The sequence below is a fragment of the Scaptodrosophila lebanonensis genome, unplaced genomic scaffold, assembly GCF_003285725.1.
Source record: "Scaptodrosophila lebanonensis strain 11010-0011.00,11010-0021.00 unplaced genomic scaffold, SlebRS2 tig00000244-arrow-arrow-pilon, whole genome shotgun sequence".
Classification (NCBI taxonomy): domain Eukaryota; kingdom Metazoa; phylum Arthropoda; class Insecta; order Diptera; family Drosophilidae; genus Scaptodrosophila; species Scaptodrosophila lebanonensis.
In genome coordinates this window covers 25,117-35,905 of record NW_022060627.1, presented here as the reverse complement: position 1 = coordinate 35,905, position 10,789 = coordinate 25,117, and the positions used below count along the sequence as shown (strand labels likewise).

Sequence of the window (10,789 nt, the reverse complement as noted above, 5' to 3'; positions counted from 1 at the left end):
TAGAAGAGTGGAGGGAATGCGGGGAGAATCCGAAGCAGTGATGATTAGGTACCCCTTCCCTCTTGGGGGCACCAAATGGTACATTAAGTTTGTGAGTGTTGTACATAGTTGCATAATAGTATAGTATAAATGTAGTTAAATTTAAATGATACAATGTGCAATATTTGATTACTATGTGATAAGCAGTACATGTTAGATTTATGAATGTTGTGCAAAAGTAGTATAATATGGTATATATATAATTAAATTTATGTGATATGGTGTGCAATATATAAGTATAATGTGGTAAGCAAATGCAAGTTAAATTGTGAATGTTGCACAAATAGTGGTATAAAAGTATATAAAAAATAATTAAATTTGTGTGATATGATGTGCAATATTTAAATTTAGTGTGATAAGTAAATGTGATATTTTTAAAGAATTTTAACAAAATATATAAGACAAAATTTTGGACTTAAGAATAGTAAATGTAGTTTATAAAGTAAAAAATAAAAGCTATTACATTGAAATGAAAAAATTAAATTGTTTCATTTTGAAAATTATATAAGACAATATTTTGAAATGCGTGTGGCTCAGGCTTTTTTTAAGTGTGAGGTGTAAGTTTAACAAAATAATATGTATGTATACGTTGCTAGTAACAATAAATGTGGGCTTATAGACTATGACAATGGAACAATGTTTATAAATTAAAGTAGATTCTAAGTTAGTGCTGCAGAAGTTCCGAGGCTGAATGATGTCCAAGTCCGGGGATGATTGTGCCAAAGTAAACGATCTTGTGAGAAGCCGCCAGGTTAGTCCATTATTAAAGTTTGGGAAGTAAAATGAAGAACTAATTAGTGTTTTAGTTATATGGAGGATAAATCCTGAAGAAACAATAAAGATGTGTGATTTATGGTAGAGTGTGCTGTTTGATGATGAGTATATTATAAGGTGTGAATCGGCATGAGTGTAGCAATGTGTGCAGAGAAGTGTGTGTAGACGGAATGATGTGTGTGTAGGGTAGGAGTCCAGGACCCAGTACGACAGGATTGAAGAATAATGTGCGTATAAATGAATTATTTATATTATTGTTTACTTTATGTGGTTTGAAAAATTTATGGATTAATGATTGATTTATGATGTGCGTTATTAGGAATTTTTGTTGTAATTTTATAATATTTATAAGGCTTGTTTTATGATGTTATGGGCTATTTGATATAATGAATTATGCAACTATAGATTATTGTTATTATATTGGCTTGACAGTTTATTAAGTGAAATGTGATTATTTTGAGTTAGTTATTGTGGCTTTTAATTTATGAAATGAAGAATTGTGTAGATGTGTGATTTCGTTAAGTGTGTGTAATTAATTATTCGATGATGGAATTTTATTTAATGTGTGTTTTGATTAGATACATGTAATTAATTGTGAAGTTGTGTGGAAATGATATAGTGTTTGTTATAGTATGTAGATTTTATAGGCAAAATTATGATTGCTTTGTAAATTTTTGCGGGGAATGTAAATAAGTAATTAAATTGGTGACTAGTTTGTAAATTATAGTGTGTTTTGTTTTAAGTTAATTATTTGTGGTTTCAAATTTATAAAATGTGGACTTGTGTGAATATGCGTTTCCATTGAGTGATGAAGTTATGTAAATATACGATTTAATTAGGTGTATAAATTTTAAATTGTAGAATTGTGTGAAATAATATAGTATTAATTATGGTATGTGTATTAATGTAAATAATTTATAAGCAAATTTATGTTTGCTTTGTAGGTTTTAGCGGGAGATATAAATAGTTATTAAATGTGTGACTGGTTTATCAATTACAGAGTGGTGATTTAAGTTAGTTATTGTGGTTTGTATTTTATGAAGTGATGCATTGTGTAAATGTGATGAGTTGTGTAAATGTGTGTTTCTATGAAGTTATGTAAATATACGATTTAATTAGGTGTATAAATTTTAAATTGTAGAATTGTGTGAAATAATATAGTATTAATTATGGTATGTGTATTAATGTAAATAATTTATAAGCAAATTTATATTTGCTTTGTAGGTTTTAGCGGGAGATATAAATAGTTATTAAATGTGTGACTGGTTTATCAATTACAGAGTGTTGGTTTAAGTTAGTTATTGTGGTTTGTATTTTATAAAGTGATGCATTGTGTAAATGTGATGAGTTGTGTAAATGTGTGTTTCTATTACGTGATGAGATTTTGTAAATATGCGTTTTGATTGTATAAATGTATGAGTTTAAATGTAAAGTTGTATAAGGTAATATGATATTAGTTATAGTATGTAATATAGTGTAAGTAATTTATAAGCAAATTAATATTTACTTTGTAGGTTTTTTTTTTTTAACTAACGAGAAGCAGAAATGTCGACGAATTGTCCGGACCATGATGCATTAATAAATTTGCGAACGTCAGGAATTAATGGAGGAGGATGTAACACCAAGCGTAAGGAGTATGGGCGTCCCTTCCGAGGTCGCGTGTGTCCATAATTTTGCGAACATTGGTTACAGGGATGAGAGATCCGGGCTCCAGGCAGATGATTATTGTGATAAGATTAAAAATTAGGTGAATTAATTTGTATGTGAATTTAAAAGCCAATATATTTTGTTTATATTTTGATTATGTGGTGAAAATAAAAAGGTTATATAGCCGATGATATACTTGTATGAAAAATGAATTAGTTATTATGTATTGCGGTATTTAAATGCAGTTATGAATGTTGTGTATGGTTATGGATGATTGATTTAAGTAATTTGTAATATTTACTGTATGAATGTTTGTCTATTTGTAGCGAGGTTGGGTCCGAATTTCCTGCATCAAGGCGTTTGAGAAGTATCGTTGGGATAAATATATCCGCAATAAATCAATATTTGTCCCGCGTTGCAGCAACATCCAACAGGAAGACAGCAGCCCTGCCATATAACAAAATAGGTGATTGGAACAGGTCACCAAGATGATTTCCAAACTGCAGACGAGATGACAGTAATGTGTACAATCTGGGTCACACGTTGCGTCCAGAAGCAGCATGAGTAATGGCCATTTAGCCATCATTCGATATAAATCCAAAATTGGTGTGGGGACACATAGCGGCAGACAGATCCATGGTGAAGAGCGCAGTATATCATCACAGGTAATACGCAGCGAAAGTTATTTCAAGGCTGAGAAGTCGGAATAATTAGTATTTGGTTAGTAGAGAAGAAAGGCACGTTACCAAATTAACTGGAGAGGTGTGGGTCAGTGTAGCAACCGCACACCCGCACAAAACCAGGCAGTCCCGCAGACGCCAGGTGTGACACCGCTGAAGAGGGACACGTGGCCAACCTAAGCGACCAGTAGCATGGACAAGCAGCTGAGCTAGCTGACACCTCCAGCCGCCGCGACCAAACAGGAGACACGGCCCCCACAGCAACAGGATGACACCAGGCGCGCAAGGACACTTGGAGAAGAAAACACGGCACTATAAAGCAATACGACAGAGTACTTTCTGTTAAGATTTTCTTTAATTGAGATTATAAAAATTTGTTTAAGCGCAGCGAAAAGCACATTCGTGTCTAGTATGAATAACCCGACTGAGGGTTGAGACAGAAAACATAGGCTATTAAAACTGGATTCTGGGTGTACCAGTGGAAAACTGCCGTTAAAAATAAAGCTCATTAACATAAAGCTCGAAAGACACACTCAAATTGAGCAGAATTAATTTATTAGAGCGGGGCTTAAAACACTTCGCTCATACTGATAGGTTACTCTTTGACAAAAAGAGAATAATATTATAAAGAATAGATAAAGAAAAGAGAGTATATAGGTTATTCATAGTGATAAAGAAGAATTATAGACCCAGGAAATAGAAGAGTTTTGAGCGACCATGGCCAAGAAGCGCTCATTTATATCGCTGCTCGAGGCAGCATATCAGAGCACCAGTCGGCATAACCGCCCATAGATGGTAGAGGGGCGAAGAAGGGCCCAGAATCCAGCTGTATAGAGTAAAAAATTCACACCATACACGGGTCTGGGTCCCTCCAAGCACGAAAAACCTCCATTAGATCAAGGAGCAACATGAATCGAAGACATAGTACAAGGCTATGAAAAGAAATTTTTCGAAGCATACTATGTGATTTAGTGAAATTTAGATGCAAGGTAAATAATTTTGGTATGAATAATAAAATTAAATAATCAAGGATTGCAGGTTGCTCAATTGACCATAGGAAGTTTAACAATGTTATGTTAAACATACTAAAATGTAGGTAACATAACAAATTTTTATACAAATACATGCCGCACAGAACCAAACTGGCCAGCAGACAAGATCAGGCGACAGAAGTTTAAGATAGGGAAAAAACATACTGGCAAAATCGAAGTTCTGTAATAAATACAAAATAATTGTTGGACAAGTTCGCGACTGAGACATGATGTGCACAGTTACCATGCAGTCGGCGAATCTAATCCACAATAATTCAGCGTATAAGTGTATAAAGTTTATCAGAATTTAAATTACTGATGTAGTGTTGCCGTGGTATACACCGGCACTCCACACGAGACAGAACAACGTTAGACAATGCGTAAGAACATAGGAGCGAAAAGAATGTCAACACGCCGTATTTCAGAGCGAAGAAGAAGGTTGGCGGTAAATTTGAAAAATTCTGAGTTTACTTTAGATGTAGAAAAAATCGAGTAGATAAAGGAAATACTACATGAGATGAAAAAATTAATTAATTAGAGTTGTATTTGTATAATTTATTTAGTAGCTGCAGAGAGTTGCAATAAAAATATTACAATAAAAAGTTGCCCGCGATGAAAAAAGGGGAAATGAAAGCTCTGACTTGTAGGCGTGTGAAAAGAACGACAATACTTTAAATAAGGGAGACAGAAATAAGACACTCGTGAGAGAATAAACGGAGAGCATTTTAGTATAAGAGTTCCAGCAAGCGTGTAAATAGGTGAATGACCTAGGCGAGCGTGAATTGAAGCTAGAAAAGTGGGATAGGTCAGTAATGCGCCTCATATACGCAGTGTGAATAATAAAGCAAACATATGTTAAAAGCTCTAAGGCGTGTATATCAGAAAAGTGCTTCGTATGCGTAATGTAAAGATGTGTGTGTAGTACGTATGCAGAACCCATTGAGCGCAGTATTGCAGTGCAGCATGTATACTACTAAGAATAGCCTACTTTATGTAGTGGCTGTTTAGTTTTAGTAGTGGTCAGGTGGACAGATAAGTAAAGTATAATATATTAATTGTGATGAAAGTAACTATGAAAAATAATAAGAAAGTATTATCAGATTTATACACCGAAAGTGTAGAAAAATGAAATTATAAAATTTCATGTAATTAAATAAACGTATAGATGTAATTATACCATATATGTATGCTTAATGCATAATAAGAGTATAAATATAATAGGAAATGACTGATATAGAGAATTTATTGGAAAACATTGGGTGGAGGGACTCTGTCTGATAAATTCTTAGGTCGATAGCGATTTGGTGGACCATTACCAGGTGCTAAAGAAAGTAATCCCCGAACGAGGACATTTTCATGCGTACGAATTTTTTCCTTATATCTGCTCGCATGGAGATTAATTTGATCCCAAACCGTAGCAATGTTAAAAGCATTATGAATATCGGAGTTTCTCACGAATGGAGTAGCGTTTGTACAGCGACGTAAAGTAGAATTTTGTATAGTTTGAATTTTTCTAATATGAACATCTGCGGCACAGCCCCATAGTTCAATTCCATATTTGTATGATGGCGCAATAATCTGATTATAAATAAGCAATTTATTTCGAATGCTGAGGCGAGAACGTGAGTTTAGAAGCCAATTATATTTACGTACTTTAGTTATAAGTGACGATCTAATAGTACCAATATGACTGTTCCATAATAGTTTTCTATCTAGTTTTAAGCCCAGATATACGACTGATGATTTCAATGGTATGACTACATTATCTAATCTTACGTCGGACATACGGAGATTCCGCCATGTAAAGTGCATGTGGGATGATTTCCTACAGTTTATCTTGATATTCCAAGATCCTTGCCCAGTTGGAAAAGGTGACGAGGAAATTATTCATTAGACTGACGCATACAGAAGCATTAGCGTCGCTGAATAATATTGCAGTATCATCCGCATATGTGGCAATGAGTGATCTACTACGACAAAGTCTAGGAAGTTGCGGAGTTGGCATGTCACTAACAAAGACATTATAGAGGGTAGGTGCGAGGATGCTTCCCTGCGGGACACCGGCTCGAATTTGACGTACAGATGAAAAGCTACCCCTCTCTTTAACACAGAAGGAGCGATTTGATAAATAGGAAACGAAAAGCTCGTATAATGATTGGGGCAATATCGCTTTTAGTTTAAATAGAAGGCCGCTATGCCACACACGATCGAATGCCTGTTCAATATCAAGAAAAACAGCCGAGGTATATTGGTAACGGTCAAAAGTACAATGAACATGATTCACAATGCGATGTACTTGCTGGATAGTACTATGCTCCTTACGGAAGCCAAACTGGTGATCAGGTATAGTATTACTAAAATCAAGAATATCGTATAATCGGACGGACATGACAATTTCGAATAGTTTGGAAAGAGCGGGTAGTAAACTAATAGGTCTATAGTCTTTTAATTGACTTAGGGAACGACCAGACTTGGGTATCATGGTAACAGCTGCGCATTTCCAGCATGATGGAAAATATCGCAGCCTCAGCATAACGTTAAAGAGTTTAACTAAAAACATGATAGCCCTTTGAGGCAGGCAACGTAAAATTTGGTTAGTAATATTATCTAAGCCGGGGGCTTTTTTGATCTTTAAACTTGCTATGTGATTTGTTAATTCAGACGGACTGACATGACGGATGGGAACGGGTGATGCAGTTACAGCAGAGTTATCATCGATTGTATTTAATACATGTTCTGTTTGCGCACTAGAGGCAAAATCTAGTGGAGTGAAGCGAGCTTCCAATTCGTTAGCAAAAGCCTCGGCAACTTCCAAGGGCGCAGTGCACCAATTGCCAGCGGCATCCTTAATAGGAGCGACCATATGAGGCTGTGTTTTAAGGTGTTTAGTGGCGCGCCACAGGTTAAAACCACCTTTTTTGGACGGATCGGCGTTTTGTAAAATAAAATTAAAGTGATCCGCTCGAATTCGTCTAAGGAAGTTGGAAAGTATGCGTGAAACAAATAGCCAATCCGATTTGTGAACTGGAGATCGAGAGCGAGTATAAAGTTTTCTCAATTGACGTTTTAGGCGAGCCAGCTCGAGGGCTTCGGCTTTTAAAGGAGGCCGATAAAATATTTGATGAGAAGGGAACGGGCTATAAGTCGGTGTGGCTGCGATGGCACAAGAACGAATTTTTGCTGTAAAAATGTTAATTGCATCCTCTATATCATTAATTGTATTGATGTCCATATTTAAATGGATACAATTATTGAGAAGAGTTTTGAAGTTTTTAACATTGGTATTTTTTGTGAAAAGTTTCGAGTTTGCAGTTAGATCAGTATCTGGGGGGAGAGATATTGATGACTAATCCAAATTTTAAAGTGGCGATGAGTGGGAGGTGATCACTTGTTAAATCAAAGTGCCTACTGATGCTCATTAAGGAATGTGGAATATCTCGAGTTACAGCAAAATCCAATACAGACGGTGTAGCGCCACTACGTGGAAAATGAGTGGGCTCGGCTGTAGAAAGAATATTTAATCTTTCAGAAGATAGAATAATGTCAGCTAAAGCATGAGCCGCGCGGGCAGCTTCGAAAGTTGCCCCACAATCGGTGTTTGGCAGTTCCAGTCGCCTCCAATGAAAAATTTGTCGCCAAGTTGGTTAAAAAGTGTTGAGAAAAACAAATGTGAAACCAATTGATTAGGTGGCCAATAGCAGGAGGCAATAGTGATAAAACCGATGTAAGTATTTATTACAATGCGGCAAATGTGAGAAGTGCTCTTCCGAAATTGGAGGGAGAGGCTGATAAGGAATTTTATTAGAGAATAATGATAGCCGAACCACCAGCAGCAGACCGAGTATTTTGGTTAAAAGCGAAAAGAAGATCATAGCCAGGAATCGAAGTTGTAATGTTAGGAGGAGAGTTTAATCTCCGAAATTAACATAATGTCAATATTGTTGCTTATAAGAAAAAGTTCAATATCGTGGAACTTGCGGCGGAATGCCGTTTGAATTCCAAATTGACAATCTGATTGTGTTATTCATTGTGATTGGAAAGCGAGAGAACCAGCTGCTCCATCCTGGCAAAGGAGGCCTTTAGCTGATTTTGAAAGCAGGTAATTTGATACTGCATGTAATCAAAAGCTGTTCGAAACGTAAGTTCTGAATTCTTTTTCAGGAAGATTTAAGAAGTTTGTAGTAGGAGACTCGGTTTGGGAGACCGTCTCTCTGGTTTGAGGACTGTGGGGATTTGCTGAGAGCGTACCGTTTGTGAAGTTGAAGGGATATTTGCAGTTTTTCCCAGTATTCTTGGAATTTTTTCCCCTTGCCATTGGGACGGAATATCCGCAAGAATATGTTTGGTACTAAGGGAGCGTACCATGTCGGCATATGTTGTAGGCTGCGCTACCGGCTTTTTAAGGCTGCCTTCTGCTGGTGGAGTAGGGTTTTTTTTAACGAAATTAGTAAATTCCGTATTGAAAGATCCATCTGCTGTTTCAATATTTTGCCTGGCCTTTGATGGATTGGGCGGAGGAGGAAAATCGGCCTGTCTAAGTGGAGCTGATGCAAGTTGCAGTGCACGAGTTCGAGCCGGAAGCTGATGGAATTTGTTACGTCTGGCTTTTAGTGCCGCTAAAATAGGGCAACCAGAATAATTGGCTGTATGAGAGCCATTGCAATTAGCACATGTGGGAAGTGTATCAATGTGTTTTGTGCAGGTGGCTGACAAGTGGTCATTCCCACATTTAACACACTTGGGATTATGTTTGCAAAATTTTGCGGTGTGTTCAAAGCGTTGACATCGCTTACACTGCGGTATATCAAGATTTTTGTTTGTTGCCTCAACACGGACAATATAGTTACCAATGTTCTTGATTTGGAAAATTCTCTCGTTTTTGGGAGTGTTAAGGAGATTAACAAAAAACTGCATTTGGAGAGAATTTCACAGCCTGATCAGGTTTGCGTTTGTCAACAAAGGTAGGGTTGTGAACACTCACTATATCAAAACCCTGATCAGTTAACGAGTCAATTATATGTTTAGGAGGGGTAGCACGCGGTAAGCCTCTGACGTACACACGAAGGGGCCTGAGTTCTTTTGGCTGATGGGTGTGATACCGAAAATCATTAGCATCAAGAAAATGAATAATTTTCCTGTATTCGTCAGGAGCCTTGGAGTGCACCCAAACATTGCCCAAAGTGCCCATTTTTAAAAGAAACATGGTCGGCAATACCACATTTGATAAGGAAGTGAGCAATATTGAGGCATCATCGCATTCTACCTGAATGGGTGGGGGCTTTCCAGAGAAAATAAGAGCAAAATTTGGCTTACCCTGGTTCTCCAAGTCGGACTGTGAGGGAGTAGGCTCCGCAACTTCATTTTGTATAGAAGTATGCTGGTTTGGTGGTGTAGTAGGAGGAGCACTCGAGCCTTCCATATGGGACGAGTCACTGTCAAGGTCTCCCTCGTCACTTTCCAATTCAATGAGGTCTGGCCTGGTTTGATCCTGGGCATCGCGCCTTTGAGTGTCGTGCTGAGCGGCCCTTGCCGAGGCAGAGGTACGTCGCACAGCAGCACTGGAACGGACGCGTCGTGTTTTTGGCGAAGTATGGGGTGCATTGGCACGCTTATAAATCGATGCCGTGTTGCTACCCAGGTTTGCCGCCTCCTCCACAGATGGATTATAGGGCTTGACGGGAATATGGAGATCACCTGAACGCCGAACCACGGTTGTGGAATTAATAACTGGGTGAAAAACCTTCTTTGGAGTAGAACTAGAAGGTTCATGTTTACTAGTGTCCTTCTTTGGAGATGGTGAAAGTGAAGTGGGCTTGGAACTTCCGGCACACAAGAGGACATTAGAAGTAACCAAGGGAGGCCCCTTTGGACTTCTTTTAGGCTTAGCCGCCGTTAACTTGGATCTATCTTGATTCATCTTTAGAAAAAGGAAAAAGTATGGAGATTAGTATAGAAGAAATTTATTTAATGGTCAAAGCTTAGAGTCGAGTTATTCATCGGATAATTAAATTTGCAAAAACAAGGATGACACTGTAGTACTAACCTTAATGCTAAGGGCCACACCACACAAGAAGAAAATCCACCACCGGGCCCAAGCACGTGCAGAAGTATGGCCACAAACAGCGCGAACTTACCAGACCTGACCCACAAAGGAGAAACAAATCCAGCATCCCACGCACTGCAGCAGCCAGAAAATCGACACGGCCAGAATAACCAGGCAGGGGAAAGTTCAAACGCACGGGCAGCCAATGCACAAGATCAGACAGAAAGTCAAAAAAAATTTTTGTCAAAGCTGTGGAAAAGCTGTGAAAAATTTGAAAAATAAATAAAAATTAATGAATAAGAATGAAAATAAATAAGAATGAAAATAAATAAGAATGAAAAATTAATGAGACAAATGAAGGTCAAGATAGATGAAGGTCAAGACACAATAGGTCAAGACAAATCAAGGTCAAATCGAAAACACGTAATGACAGTATAGGCACGCACTCACACCCATGCAATCCTACCAACACTAGTGTAATACTGTTGAAAAGGGACACGTGGCCAGCCTAAGCGACCAGCAGCATGGACAAGCAGCTGAGCTAGCTGACACCTCCAGCCGCCGCGACCAAACAG

At 37.7% G+C, this 10,789-nt stretch overlaps 1 protein-coding gene across 2 annotated transcripts; it reads right to left on the bottom strand.

The window, feature by feature from the left end:
- Nucleotides 1–2,334: 2,334 nt before the first annotated feature.
- LOC115630057 (flocculation protein FLO11-like) lies at nt 2,335–10,333 on the bottom strand. Of its 2 annotated transcripts, XR_003995985.1 has the most exons (4): nt 10,215–10,333; nt 9,485–10,088; nt 2,762–3,153; nt 2,335–2,521 (listed from the first exon to the last, which is right to left on the bottom strand). XR_003995985.1 is itself a non-coding variant. In XM_030526686.1 (3 exons), the coding sequence occupies exons 2-3, from the start codon at nt 10,086–10,088 to the stop codon at nt 3,143–3,145; spliced, it is 615 nt and encodes a 204-aa protein (XP_030382546.1). In that variant the 5' UTR covers nt 10,215–10,333; the 3' UTR covers nt 2,335–3,142. The 2 variants fall into 2 exon arrangements, 1 of the variants encoding a protein (XP_030382546.1); XM_030526686.1 differs by having other exon boundaries at nt 2,335–3,153.
- Between the last annotated feature and the right edge of the window lie 456 nt (nt 10,334–10,789).

What these genes read in the sequence shown, in the direction of transcription:
- LOC115630057 (XM_030526686.1), bottom strand. Translation starts at nt 10,088, where the DNA reads ATGAATCAAGATAGATCCAAGTTAACGGCGGCTAAGCCTAAAAGAAGT.